Raw genomic sequence first — 15347 nt, 5'->3', positions numbered from 1 at the left:
GGAGTCAAACACTGTTTCCATCATGGGAGAAGAAGTGGAGGTGGTTGAGGAATACAAACACCTTGGAGTTCACCTGGACAACAGACTGGACTGGAGAAAGAACAGCGAAGCCGTTTACAAGAAGGGACACAGCAGACTGCACTTCTTGAGGACACTTAGGTCCTTCAGTGTCTGTAGCAAGATGCTGCAGATCTTCTACAAGTCTGTTGTTGAGAGTGTAATCTCTTCAGCCATCGTCTGTTGGGGTAGCAGCATCAGAAGCAGGGACCTGAAAAGGCTCAACAGCCTAATAACAAAGGCTGGTTCTGTTCTGGGGACGACTGTGGAACCGCTGGAGGAGATCGTGCAGAGAAGGATTCTCCAGAGAATCAAGAACATGATGGACAACCCTGAGCATTCTCTCCACAAGACTGTCCGACAACGGAAGAGTGTCTTCAGTCAGAGGCTTCTTCAGTTTGGCTGCAACACTGACCGCTACTGGAGATCCTTCCTGCCAACAGCCGTTGTAATATACAACACCTCTTTGATGACTTGATTATTATTATTATTATTCTGAGCTACTACAGCAATCAGTTTCCCTCTGGGATTAATAAAGTACTTTTGAACTGAATTGAATGAGGCAGAAAGTTGAAGTTGAAAGGTCGTCAGTGTCAAAATTCATGTAAAGATAAAGACGTTGAACTTTTCTCTCCTGTCACCTGACCACCTTCTGATTTTATTTTGCATCCTCAGCATTCGTTCATTCCTTATCGCACACACACACACGCGCACACACACACACGCACGCATGCACACACACGCACGCACGCACACGCACGCACAGGCGCACGCACGAGCGCACACACACACACACACTTAATTTGACTTGCCAGGAATGAAACAGTGCGATTCGCTTGACTCGGTCCCTGGACATGTATCTTAAGGCAGTGGGGAGTGTGTGGAGCAATCAAGTGATAAAGCTTATTATCTGAGAGGAGCTATATTCTAAGACTTATCATCTAGCAGGAGTTAAATGACTTTCAGGTCCTCAAAGGCCCAGTGACCTGGTTTGACTCTGGATATAGAAGAGCTGGTTGGACGAAGGGAAAAGAGTGATGTGTGGAAAAGGAGAAAGAGGAGGAGAAAAGATGAGGAGATGCTTGAAGTTAGGACTGGGAGAAGGTGAATCATCGGTGTAGGCAGTCGCTGTTCTGACTTTTTGCAACTACTGTCAAACCAATAATCTGTCAAGGCTCGGCAAATACTTTGTATTTCCTAAAGCTGCCAGGGGCTGCATCATTCCTCTGTTGAGGCGGAGCAGGTAGCGTCTATAGACACTGTACATCATTATACTGCCTTGGATACATGGGGGTTGGCATGGCAACAATAGATTTAGAGTATAGAGGGATGGTTGCACCCTGTGGGACATCATGTTACAAATTACTTTTGTACTCCGATAAATGGGAATTTCCAAATATACAGCAACACCGTGACAGGGTGAGTCAAAATAAAATATGTGTGATTACATGTTAATGTTCTGGTTTACCGATGCTAGCTAGGCTTCATAGTCAGTTCAGCTATTCCTCCTTTCTTTGTCTTTTAGTGCCGGTTGTTGTTGAGTTCATCAGAAGCGACTCTCCAACTCTTAAAGGAAAATGTTTTTTTACCTTATTTTTAAATGTGATCTGTCTCTGAGTGTTTGATGCAGGCTGAACATGAGAATAGTCTCCTACACCTGTCTCCTGCAGTAGCTTCTGATAGAAAACAGACGGTGAGACTCTAGGATTAGAAAATCCCGACAGATCTACGTCACCCTGTCACTTAAAGAGCAAAAAGCAGGTAACATTTTTTTAATTAATATAAAATTTTGTCCAAACAGACTATTAGAAAAGCTTGTCGTGGATATTTGGTTTTGGATCCATAAAAGCAGTTTTCTAGTAAAAAGTTCCTTTCTCTTATTTCTAACTCTGAACCTCCGACGTAACCAAAGGGAGTCCGAAGCTCGGCTGCCTCAGCTCAGTGTGGAGAGTGGCTGGTTTTAGGGTAGAGAGGTCATGTGACCCAGTCAGTGTGTGTTCACCAGTGTTGGGTTGTGTTCATGGTGATAAACTAGAGTGTGTGAAGGCTGTACCAACTCCAGCATGTCTGGACCTCGAGTCCACGGGTTTCCAGACAAGAGAAACAACCCCTCTATCTCTGTGTCTGAGGGTGTTTCTGCAGCTGAAAGACATACTTCTGTAGCCCACATCAGTCGGTACCGAGTCAGAGAGGTCCACGCTGGGCTCCGGAGACCCGTGGTGGGGTTTAAAAATGAAATGCGGATTTCTGGAGCTCAGATCACCATCAGAACCATTTCAGAACTGACCTCCAGAAGAGACGTGCTGCTCAACGGACCAGTGGAGCTGGTTTCTGGGTCAGAACCGGAACAGAACCACCGCCTGGACCTCCGGGAGAGGATCATGTGCAGCTTGATGTGCAGCTGGACTGGCTCGCTGGTGTCTGGGTCGAATCCAGCACACAGAAGGCCGCATGAGCTCCAGAACCGGATGACAGGCGGCTCTCTGAGCTGAACTGGGTTAGGTGAATGGAGAAGGAGTGTGAGACCGCTGACAGACGCTCATTAGTATTAATGTGATGTTAACTGACGATACTGTCTTAAGTGTCTGGTACATGATAGTAATCTGTACTATACTGTGATGCTAGCACATGAGTTTAAGCTAACATGGTTAAGTCAAGCTGCCCCCCCCCCCCCCGGTTTAGCGTCCAGCAGCGAACGCCTCAACTAGCAGAAGCTAACTGTTAGCATTAGCAACTCCACCACACAGCAGAACTCCTCCAGGCTTGTGTTATTTGTGGAGATAAAACGTTAACGTTGCAGAGCAGAGTCAGTGTTGTTGTTGCTGTTAGCCAATCAGAGGAGTGATTTCCACATATGAGGAAGTAAAACTCCAGATCCCGCCGTCTGAAGCTCAGCTCTTATCTGGCCCGCTTCTAGTTCCTGAAGCTGGAGCACCAGAGCTTTTTTTCTAACAGCGATCAACTCAAGACATTCATTTATACCGGAGACCACTGCAGATGTGGTTTTATGATGTTCTTCAACATATTAATGATTATAGTGAAGAGGCCTGTTTACAAAAGATCATAGGTGGCTTCTTTCTGGTTCTCGACCTGAAGATGGTGGAATTCTTCCTCTGGGTTGGGACTGAGTCTGAGCCTCAAGCGTTCCGGTCTTTGCTCAGCGAGTGGTGGTGAGATGGAGCTCTGGTTGTGAAGGTGCTGAACCGAAAGGCAAGGCTTTGGACTTTCTGGTCCATCATCCCTCACCTGTAGTCATCATTTTTGAATTATGACTTGAAGGAATGTGATCCCAAGCCACAGAAAAGAGCATGGAGCGAAATAAGTCAGGTGATGTGGTTGTCCCACGGCGGAATGTTTCTGAGCAGGTCCCACTAGAAAGATGCCTCAGGCAGACCTAGAACCTTGAAGGTTCAATGCTTAAACTTAAGAGTAATGTTGTTGGATGTTATCTTGAGTTTTTTATTGTATCGCGTCAGCCTGGAGGACAGTGGCATGCTTTAGGAAGAGCTGGAGGATGTTGCTGAGGAGAGTGACGTCTGGGTGGTTCTGCTGGACCTGTCTCCCCAGCCCAACCTTGGACCAACATCGGAAATCGGATGGAAGATTTTCTGTGTCTTGAACCATGTTCTTATTACAAAAATAATAATTTTAATAGGCTGTCATGTTTTTAACTACAGCTTATCGACCAAAGCAGGTCCTGCAGCACCTTCATATGTAGCTCTTCACTGTCATGTGAGCACGCATTGGTCTATGTGCACCATTGTTCCTAACTAACTAACTAAAACTTTATTTATATGGCGCCTTCACACGGCCCAAGGACCAAACAAAGCGCTGCACAGCAGAATTAAACATTAAAAAAAATAAAAACATATAAAAACATTTAGAAACCAACAAAAACATGCAGATAAAATCTAGGCGGGGCAGCAAAAAACATTAACGAGGCTCTTCCTGAATAAAAGCTAAAGAATAAAAGTGAGTTTTCAGCTGGCTCTTAAACTGTTTAACACATGCAGGCAGCTCATTCCAGAGCCTCGGCCCCAGCACCGAGAAAGCACGACCCCCTCGAGATTGTAGTCTGTGTTTAGGAACGACCAACAGTCCTTGCTGAAGGTTCCTTGAGGGAACATAAGGATGGATCAGATCCGATGGATAACGTGGAGCCAACTCATGTAAACATTTAAAAACAAACACAAGAACTTTAAACGAAAAGAGGCTGGAAGCCAGTGTAGGGATGCCAAGACGGGCGTGATGTGTTCAGATCTCCTGGTACCAGTCAGTAACCTGGCTCAACATGTTAATGTTCCACAACATTAAGACCACTGAAAGGTGAGTTCATGAAGACTCGTGGCTGTGAAGGTAACTATGCCTCCGTCTGCATGATAACTCGTCATCACCCTTTAAAACCTGCTCATGATTCAAAACCCCATCATGATAACTCCTCTGGACCACACGCAGCAGACAGACGCCAACGATCTGCACTTTTCTGACTAACACAAATATGTTGAGTTTCCTAAAAACAAGTCGCTCGTCCAGTCACGTCACTTTTAAGCCAACATGGGGAAATTCAGACGACTTAACACTTGCAGCCTCAGATTAGCGGTGTCTCATTTAGCTTATTAATGGTATTGGAACCATTTTGTGTCCAGGAAGGATGAAAAACACATTTGTGACCGACGCCAGACTACTGAAGCGGTAATTGTGCTCTGATGGAAGAGAGGATGTGGCATTATTTCTGAGTACCAATCAGGATGTTTTATCTTCTTTACACTTTGATTATTTCATTATTAAAGTTGTTGAGAAGAGCTCGAGCCTCGGCTCTCGGGAGCTTTAACGTGACCTCGTTGAGCGTCTGTTTTCAGGCGTTATCAGCCTGCAGCGTTTTACCTTCCAGCAACTTAAAGGATGCTAACAAGCTCGCTGTGAATTAATGTCAGCTCAGCTCCTCTTTACACATCCAGTATCGACAAGGCTAAAGCAAAGTAAGAGCTGTTTGGTTGGGGAAGCGTTTCTCTTTTCTGTAAATGAACGAAGCACTCCTCCGGCTTCAAACTCACCATGTTAGCATGAAGTGCTTTAAAAGCTACTTAGACAAACATTCCTCCCACTAAGTGCAGCACATGGTGGAGAATTAGGCCCACCTAGAGAAAAAGATTTATTGTTGCTTCATTGGGACAAAATGTAGAAAAACTTTGAATATTTTCAAAATAAAGTCGAACCAACGATGTGAAATCGTCTCAATTCTGTTTCCAGAAAAATAGTTGAAATGACAAAAATAAATGGAGGTTTTAATTTCTGAATGAATGTCAAGAAAGACTAAATTTGGGCTGTTTTGGTCAAATCCGATGAAACAAATTCTTCTGCGATCCTGAACCGGACGTCATTAGTTCTGGTTTTGACTGCAGCGGTGCAGGTTCACCCGCCTCCTCAGGGTTTTCTACGGGTTCCCCGGGTTCCTCCCACAGACGACGGAAGTGCACGATGACCTTAAAGTGTCCCTAGGTGTGAGTAGGTGTCCTGCTAGACATTTGTCTGTATGTGTCCTGACCTGGTGACCTGTCCAGGGTGTCCCCCGGCTCTGTTTGACCCCTGACCGATTCAGGTGGGATTATTATTGTAACTCCGAGTTTTGAGTGAGTTTCTAACTGGTAAAACATTTAAAACCACTCAGGACTTTTTCTTTTCAACAGTCCAAGGCGAGGGCTGGACGCCTCCTTCACAATAAGAGTCTCCAACATTCACCTCAAAACTTTAGAAACACTAAAATGTTCATAAAACAATTATTTTTGTTTTCTGGTTAAACTGGAACTGCAGCCTGAACCGCTAGAAATAAAACAAGAAGCCGGGTACAGCATGAAAGTAGAAAATTAGGAATATGAGCTAAAATTCCAAGTAACCAAAGACTCATACTTGGGTCTTTCCACCAGAGTTGGTTTAGTTTTCCTTTTAATCTCCAAAATAACTTAAAAGCTGTTATTTTTTCACATTTGGCACCAAATGCCGTTGTAATAACATTATTTATCATATCCCAAAAGACTGCTGATCTCTGCAAACAAAGCACAAACCTGCACAACAGGGCCTCGGTTGCTTAAGATTATTCTTTATTATGAAGTGCCACAAATGCTTTGTGTTCATTGTGCTTACATTGTCTGAATACTGGCTCAGAAAGGAAAATAGATCCAGGAGGTTGTCGCTCTAAAGCAGAGCTGCGGACCTCCTGGGAGTTAAGTGTTTCAGATTTACAGCAGTAAAAACATCTCAACCCAAAGGATTCGTCACAAACCCTCCTGTCATAAAGGATTCTTTAGGTTAGCATCGTTCTACAAAAGAAGAAGAGGTCAAGCTAGTTTTTATTTGTTGTTTCTGCTCTACCTGATTTCTAGTTAGTTTTTATTGTGCTACTTTCTTTAAGGTGGAGACGAGTGCGATGGAAGTGCTGATAGAGAGCAGACCCGGAGCTCGCCAGGAGACAGACGCCGCTGGAAAAGGTCCTTCCTCCCGCTTTAAAACCAAAAACTCACCAAAGACTCAGCTGTGAGTGCAAATTAGCATCTGGATTTTTACAACACAGTAACAGCTTTGTTAAGTACTCATCATTTAGAAACATGACATGCAAACACAAAGATGAACGTTTCTATGGCTCAAAGTCCGATTTTTTTTCTTTTTTTGCATCTTTAAACTTGATTCATATATTTCTGACAAGGTAGCAACACTAAGGTGGAAGTTTTCTTTAAAATCGTGCCTGATTTGCACCCGTGGATGTTTGGCTCGCCACTTTAAAACAAGAAAAGCAAAGTAAAAAAAACCCAAACGCACGATTCAGTTGAAATAGTCAGCGCTCAGATGAAACTGGAGCATCAGCAACAACAAAGGCTGCAGTTTGGGACTCGCGTTCTGATTTCCAACATTAAGAAAAACATACGACTGAACTGTGATCTGCATGTCAGAGTTTAGCATTTCTTTACAGCAGAAAAGACTAAACAGAGACGAGCTGCAGACGTTCCACCTCAGAACGCTGTCTTTGACCCATCCAGTGGTTTCCCTCGATGGTGCCGACCCGTTCCTGTCAGTCTTGAGGAAGCTCAGAGATTCACATCTACGTATTTAATCATTCCAGTCTCAAAAACCTGAACGCTGACAGATTTTGTGATCTAATGGCTCATCGGCAGGCACGGTGTGCTTACAAGTGCATGCATTCACTAGCATGTTCCTGTTCAAGCTCAAGTTCACTAAACACTTTTAAAAAGTGGCACAAACACATAAAAACGCTTTTGTTTTTGTTTTGGTCGGTCTGTCTCCTGGAAAGCTCCGTGAATCTGTAGAAAAGGTTTCTGAGCTGCAGAGATTTGGGTTCAGCAGCACCGGCGTCGACCACGTGGGTCTGCCGGTGGATGCATCCTCAGAACAGCAGCCTACGGTTGGGCCAGCGGGGCGGGCCTACTGCAGAACCATCAGGACTGTGAAGCGTGATCAGACCAGCTGGAGCGCGGGCCTGCCTCTGTGGCTGAGGGATGTTCTCGTTATGGTGTGGAAGTGCTCTGCAGGGAGGCCTGAATAATGCATCGCGTTGCCGTTGGCATCAGTCCAACTCCAGCAAAGCACCAAACTTTGTCTTGGAGACTGAATCGAGAGTTAGATGATGTCTGTCATGTTGGGTTCATGCACACCTCAGAAGGCTGGAGAGCGTTCTCCTGCTGCTCCTCCGGCGTTAGCCAAGCTAGCACACGTTGGCCACGTCTCATCCTGCAGTAGGCCTGGCGCCGCGTGGGCAGCTGATCCCAGCCTCCCTAGCCTACGTCCTACATTAGATCTACTCACTAAGAGGCAGGCAGTGCATAACGAGAGAGGAAAGGACTGAACTTTTCTTTTTGCTGCTCTAACACTACGTTGGCATGTTCCCTGATGTCCTCAATGTTAGTATTCTTCTGTTTATGACTATAGGTGAAGGAAAACATACCTGATTTTTAAACTGCTATACAGTAGTAGGTAATGCTTCATAACTTCATCGTAAAATACCATGCATTAGGTGATTATTGCTTTAAAGAGTCCCACGGAGGCTCCGAGAGAAACAAAAATATCGCCCCCTCGGGTTCTATCTATAGGAATTTGGCAAAAATCATAAGCTTTGTATGATGTTGGCATAGGTTTCATCATTATTATTGTCATTATTATGTTTGCATGCAATAATTTTAATCAGAAAAAAGGTAAACAGCCTAATAGAAAAAAATAACACTCAAAAAGTGACAAATGCTTTGGCCTGTAGTGGTAAAAAGAGAGATATCAAACACTCGCAGAACTTAAAGTGCAAATAAAGACCATCGCTTGGTTATCAAATCAAGTATAAATGTACAATAAAAAAGACCATGTGCTCAAATAAATAAACAAATAAATAAACAGGATCGTCTTTACCTCAGGAGTGGAGAGATTCTGGTCACTTGGTGCAGCAGAGCATGATTATTAATATCATTGTTATTACTATTCTTATTACTATCATCCTCCTTTCCAAAAATCAGAAGCTGAATCAGAATGAAAAACCTTTTCAGTGCGTGGAGAAAACTAGTAGCTAAAGGTTCGCTATTGTCTTTGTCATCCATCCCACCGTCCGTGTCCCAAAATAGAAGCTGCTGTCCGTCATGTCGATGCCAGGAGGAAGCCGTGGTAATACTCTCATGTCTCCATCCCAAACGGGCGGAGGAAGAGGAGGCGAGGAGTTTTTCAGGAAGTGCATGCGTCGATCAGTTCAATCCTAAAGATGGAAAATCTCAAGGAGAAAAATTGTGCTATCTTCAGGTTCCAGGAGAAGGCGGGGAGGGGGACGGGGGAGAGGAGGGAGTGAGGAAGGAGAGCAAGGTCAACTTCTGACCAAAAATATACCGTCTGCAGTTCGGTCTTTAAGGATGACGGTCATTTCAGTCTGCAGTTTGTCTGCCGCTTGATCTTCTGGGAGGTCGTCATGCATCTAGCGGGCCGAGAGGAGAGAAGGGGCCTTTGAAGCAGGCAGACTCGTAGTGCTTGTTCAGGTAACTCTTGAGCGCAAAGGTCTTGTTGCAGCGTTTGCATTTGAAGTGCTTGAAGGCCGAGTGGGTCTGCATGTGCGCGCGCAGGTTTGAGCGGTCCGCGAAGGCCTTCCCACAGTGGGCGCAGCCAAACGGTTTCTCCCCCGTGTGAGACCTCATGTGGCCCTGCAAGAGCCACGGCCGGCTGAACGCTTTTCCGCACACGTCACACTTGTGCTTGAGGTCGTGTGTGAGCAGGTGCATGGCCATGGCGGGCATGGATACGTACACCTTCCCACACGTCGGGCATTTCTTTGCCAGCTTGCTGTCCAGCGAGCGGTGCGTCTGTTTGTGCCGGCTCAGGTTGGAAGACGTGGCGTAGGTTTTGCCGCACTCGTTGCAGGTGTGCCTCTGGACGCTCCGAGGGCTGCCCAGGGCTTTCCTCCTCGAGCGTCCGTCGGTGATGAAGAAGGCATCGACTGTGTATCCCTCGCTTACTGCAGCGTCGCCGTTTATGTAGCCATCTGTGATTTCTGAGCCGGGGCTGTCGGGAGACTCGGAGTCAGGAGCCCCGTAGTCGCTGTGGATGCCGTCGTAGAGGGGGTCAGGAGAGGGCACCTTGATGCCGCCATCGCTCTCACCATCATACACGACCGGGCTGATGTAGTCACTGATGTAACCAGCTACAGAGAGAGAGAGAGAGAGAACGCAGCATCAGGGAACAGCTGGACACATTTAGCCTGGCACGAGATGAAGAATAAACATTTCTGTATCATGACTGGCCAAATCCTCCTCCACCACCGAGGGAGCTACAGTTAGCATCGCGTAGGGACCGGCAGTCATTACAGCACCTACCGCTCCACAGGGAGGAGGCAGTGATACACACACAAGTACGCTTGGATTAGTCCAGTTAAACTCATGTAGGCACGAACCGTTCTCATGTGCATCGTCTTTAACAGATGCTGCAACGATACAGTACAAGTGTGTGTGTGTGTGTGTGTGTGTGTGTGTGTGTGTGTGTGTGTGTGTGTGTGTGTGTGTGTGTGTGTGTGTGTGTGTGTGTGTGTGTGTGTGTGTGTGTGTGTGTGTGTGTGTGTGTGTGTGTGTGTGTGTGTGTGTGTGTGTGTGTGTGTGTGTGTGTGTGTGTGTGTGTGTGTGTGTGTGTGCGCGTGCTGATATAAACTTTGAGTATTTATCTTATGTCCAGGAAACACGAGACGAGTGGGTTTATTTACAGTTTGGTCGCCAGCCTCGTTGCTGAGACATTTGAATGTTTGGGAATATGTCCGTAATCCCAGCAACACTTGAAGAGCTCATTGGTTCATCATTAATGTTTCATAGAGATAAAATTCTTCACAGGTGAAACTGGATACATGAGATTATGTTGGAAGACAGCATTATTGTCACTAATCCAACCTAAAAACTGAATTTAATCTACGAGACAGGCTCATTCCATACAAATCCAGATGTTTGTTTGTTGTTGCTTGTGTTCTTTAATCTGTTATACTTGTGTGGATTATGGCGTCCAGCTGATGAAAACACCACATTCCCAATCTCAGACAATCAGAATATTGTAAAAAGGTTCAACATTCTAGACCCAAAGTGTCACACTCTAATCAGCTGATGAATCCAGAACACCTGCAGAGGGTTCTGAGCCTTTAGATGGTTTCGCAGTCTGAGCTGGATTACTGACATGGCTGGACTTTTACACCAAATTTTAGTTTTTACCCTTTCACTTATTTAAAACCTAAACATGGCCTGTGACCATAGTGTTCAAAAACACTTCATCGTCTTTGTTACAGATCCATGAGGTTCAGAGGCCATTTACCCTGAAAATGCATCAAAGTATAAAACAGTCAGTACAAAGAAAGCAGCAACATCTGTTCTAGGACCCGCCTCTCCTCCTGTGACCAGTGAAGGTGTGTGAGAGGAAGTTAGTCCTGAGGTAATTCAACAAAATATATCTGCTCTTTCACCCCCCCCCCCACCCCCCCCACCCCCCACACACACACCCCACCCCCACACACCCCAAAAAAGATAAATGCTCTCAGGCTTGACCCTGAACTCGGAAGAAGAAAAAGCTGATTTAGCGTGTGAAAATGAGCAGCAGGACCACGGACAGCTCCAGCTCAGACCTGCTGCACACACTAGGTTGTTGCTTTGGGCGGTGTTTTACAGTAACAGACCTCACACTGAGACAAAAGCAGGCCTGAACTCTTGTTTCGCCCACTTAAGGTGTAAATAAACTAGAAAATTAGGAATATTTTCTCATAAAGACATGATTGAAATGCAGCAGGCACCGACTATCCTGCAAGTCTTGGTTGTATTTGTGTTGAAAGGTCTGGTAAAAATGATCCACTCAATTAAAACAGGTGAGCTCAAGCATGGACACACCTGCACACAGGTAACACTGCTGCAGTCTGCGTGTTTCAACAAGTCATGGGTTTTAGACTGGATATTTAAAAAGGTTCCCCTTGGAGTTTCTCATTGTCCCTGGTTTTTGTTTTGTTTTTGCAAATGATCACACACACACACGCACGCACGCACACACACACACACACATCACACGCACATATACACACATGCACACAAACACACACACACACACACGCACGCACGCACACACACACACACACACACACACACACACACACACACACATATTCACACACACACACGCACATATGCACACACACACACGCACATATGCACACACACACACACGCACATATGCACACACACACACACGCACGCACACACACACACACACACATATGCACGCACACACACATGCGCACACACACACACACACACACACACACACACACACATATGCACGCACACACACACACACACGCACATGCACATGCACACACACACACACACACGCACACGCACACACACACATGCACACACACACACACACACACACACACACACACACACACACACACACGCACGCACATACACACACATACACGCACGCACATATGCACACACACACACACACGCACACGCACACGCACACACACACATGCACACACACACACACACACACACACACGCACGCACATACACACACATACACGCACGCACATATGCACACACACACACACACACACACACACACACACACACACACATACTATAAACATGATTCAGCTTGTATCCCTAGTCAGCGTCAGTAATTCTGCATTTTAGTGTCAGGTTTTAGTTTCCTTCTCCAAATCTAACATAGTTGTTTTTAAAATTATATTTTTTAAGAATTTTTAGTGTGAAGAAGAGAAAACGGATTATCAAGCATGTTTGTTTCTTATTTTTCATCTTAGAAACATCAATGAGATGCAGACGCGCAACAAATCTCATGTGACACGTTTATCTGTTTACATGTGATAACACCCATTCATATCTACTACACAGTCCCATGTTACCGCCGTCTCACACACACACACACACACACACACACACACACACACACACACACACACACACACACACACACACACACAGAACATGGATATAAATGACTCTGAAGGCAGGTCATCCTGGCAGAAAGCAGTCCCTAAAACGATCTACTGTTCCTGCTGTTACATCAGGGATGGAGACCAAAGGCTGCCGGGACAGGCGTGTGTTTAGCGTGTCAAGCCTGGCTGTGTTTGTTGACCTCAGCATCATAAACAATCAGCTTTACCTGCAGAGGATCTGCAGGCACCTCGGAGCACGGAGCATTGTTGGTGTGCAGCAGTGGCGCTGAGGTAGGAACGAGGCAGGAGTCTAACAGCAGATGTGACGCACACAGCCTCTGGTCTGGGGCGTCTGAAGCTCCAGATGTGAGCAGCGTGAAATAACAACAAGAGCTGCAACCATATTAAACTACCTTTGAATATGAGCCCAGATCCTCATGATAAAAGGCTGTAAAATACATTTTTTTTTTCAAACAACAGTTTGACATTAGGGCAAACACTTGTTCATTTATAAAACCTTTTAGAAATTTCAGGACACAAAAATCTGAAAACACCTCAAAAAAGGAGAGCAACAGCTGGTCAGGGTGTAGATAATCATCATCCGTCTCCATAAAATCACTCCTAAGTGTTGGTCAGGCGGTCTGTGACCCATCAGTCGTGCTGAAGGACTTCATCTATAATCCACGTCACTTTGCTCATAGTTTTTGTGTTCTCATGCCCTAAATCTGGGGTTTTCTTTCATCACATGACGATGTCTAAGTCACATGATCTGCTTTAACCTTTGAACTCGTATGCTGATTTCTGTCCTCAAGTCTTACTGAAGCAACAGTAACTTCTGAATAAACAACTGAAATCTGAGCAGTAGTCATGGGTCTGGGAAATATTATCAGTTTTGTGTCATTGTGGTACATCATAACACACACACACACACACACACACACACACACACACACACACACACACACACACACACACACACACACACACACACACACACACACACACACACACACACACACACACACACAGACACAGACACAGACACAGACACAGACACAGACACAGACACAGACACACACACACACACACACACACAGACACACACACATTGCCATAAATGAGTTGAAGTGCAGGACAGGATCGTGTTTCTGTTATTTTTTTGTGTGAAAGTTGAAAAACTAAACGATTATTTTGAATAAAACGACGCAGCCGCGGGACGCCGACGCTTTACTTTATTCAGAAGTGACGTTTAAGATGATGTCATCAGTAAGAATAAACCGACGAGGATAAAAATAAAGTCTGAAGCATTGTTGCTGCCCGCGAGGCTGACGGGTCCTGGGCGTTTCACCTGACTCTGGACCTCAAGCAGACCCTCCTCTTACTTTGCCCAGCTGTCCACACCGATTAGGACAATCAGAAGTAATGTGATTACTTTTCAATGATTATTGATTCCTTATGTCTGACACTTAACTCTGTAGGGAAAAGCCTGATGAAATGTGATTATTAGTTGATTCAACACTGGATCAAATAAAAAATTAAGCACTTTGATGAAGTCATTTTTAAACAGTATGATGCCAGAAGTGTCACGCCCTGATTTAAACCCCCCACCAGCTCACAGACTAGTCAGGTTTTATTTTCAGAAACAGGTGCCCTCCCCTGCTGACAGCCTCCTCCTCTTCAGTGGGATCGATTTGTTTCTGAGACACCTGTTAGTCCTGGTGTGTGTAGGCAGTGTGACCTACCTTTGTCATGCAGCCGCAGGCTCAGGTCCGCCCGGTGCCGGTAGGCGTGTTCTAGATCCGCCCCGGTGGAGAAATCATCCAGTTTCACCTTTTTCACCAGGAAAGACCTTGGCATGATGGTGACACGCTGACACACACTCACTCACTCTCTCTCTCACACACACACACAGCAGCACACAGACCCAGCCGACTGCTGACGAGTTGGCCAGTTTGGTGGTCGGTCCTTAACACACTCACATGCACATACACACGCACACACACGCACACACACACACAGGGCAGGAAGATTGTCCTCTGAGAACAGATCCAGTGTTAGAGTTTTTCTCTGACCCTGTTGGAGTCTCCCTGCCCGCCCGCTTCAGTCCTCGTGCAGCGAAGGGAGGAAATGCAGCTTCAGCACCGGACAGCTCCCTCTGAGAGGAGGGGGTGCCTTGTGCTTTCAGAAGGAAGACGGAAGGCTCGCAAGCAGTGAGAGAATAAATCAGATGAAACAAAAAGTAAAAGCTGACGGAAGACTCCCTGCAGCGAGCTCGGACCGGAGGGGAGGGAGGAGGAGGAGGAGGAGGAGGAGGAGGAGGAGGGATGCTGGTAAATAAAAAGATTTTTCTATTAATGATGAAAAAAGAATCGTCCTGTCTTCTTCGCCAAAGAATCGTCCTTAAATCCAACTCAGTTCGTCACAAAAAGACTCCGGATGGATCAACATCATCCCCCCCCCCTCTCTCTTTCTGGATTCCTCCTTCTCTCTTCCCCTCGACTCTCTCTCTCTCTCGCTCTCGCTCGCTCTCTCCCTCTCTGTGTCTCTCTGCAGCTTCGAGCTGTTCTCGTGAGTGTGGTGTCTCGCGATCAGCTGTTGGCTTTTATAAGGCGCAGTGCACGCGCGCAACAGGGACGGAGCAAGGGAGAGAGAGAGACTGAGGATGGAGGGATGGATAGATGGATGGATAGACACGTGGGTGGAGAGAGTGCTTAATTTAATCCATCCCGCATCCCCTGGGAGCGGCGACTGGCCCGGATGATTTATTGAAGCTGTTATCACCCCCTTTTTCTCTTTCTTTCTCTCTCTACCCCCCACCCCCAATCCTCCATGT

The 15347-nt window shown here is 45.9% G+C and overlaps 1 protein-coding gene and 1 long non-coding RNA gene across 2 annotated transcripts in view; one reads left to right on the top strand and one right to left on the bottom strand.

Moving 5' to 3' along the window:
- LOC139069896 (uncharacterized) overlaps window positions 1-6555 on the top strand; it is an 18053-nt gene extending 11498 nt beyond the window's left edge. The window contains exon 3 of the long non-coding RNA XR_011520570.1: window positions 6467-6555. This is a non-coding gene — a long non-coding RNA (uncharacterized lncRNA). The remainder of the gene's footprint in view (window positions 1-6466) is intronic.
- On the bottom strand, window positions 6134-15114 carry LOC107379749 (transcriptional repressor scratch 1). The gene is made up of 2 exons (XM_015950658.3): window positions 14257-15114; window positions 6134-9733 (listed from the first exon to the last, which is right to left on the bottom strand). The coding sequence occupies exons 1-2, from the start codon at window positions 14369-14371 to the stop codon at window positions 9006-9008; spliced, it is 843 nt and encodes a 280-aa protein (XP_015806144.1). The 5' UTR covers window positions 14372-15114; the 3' UTR covers window positions 6134-9005.
- Window positions 15115-15347: the final 233 nt, after the last annotated feature.

The sequence above is a fragment of the Nothobranchius furzeri genome, chromosome 5, assembly GCF_043380555.1.
Source record: "Nothobranchius furzeri strain GRZ-AD chromosome 5, NfurGRZ-RIMD1, whole genome shotgun sequence".
NCBI classification, from domain to species: Eukaryota; Metazoa; Chordata; class Actinopteri; order Cyprinodontiformes; family Nothobranchiidae; genus Nothobranchius; species Nothobranchius furzeri.
Note: the sequence above shows the minus strand (reverse complement) of the source record. Positions and strands in the feature narration are given on the sequence as shown.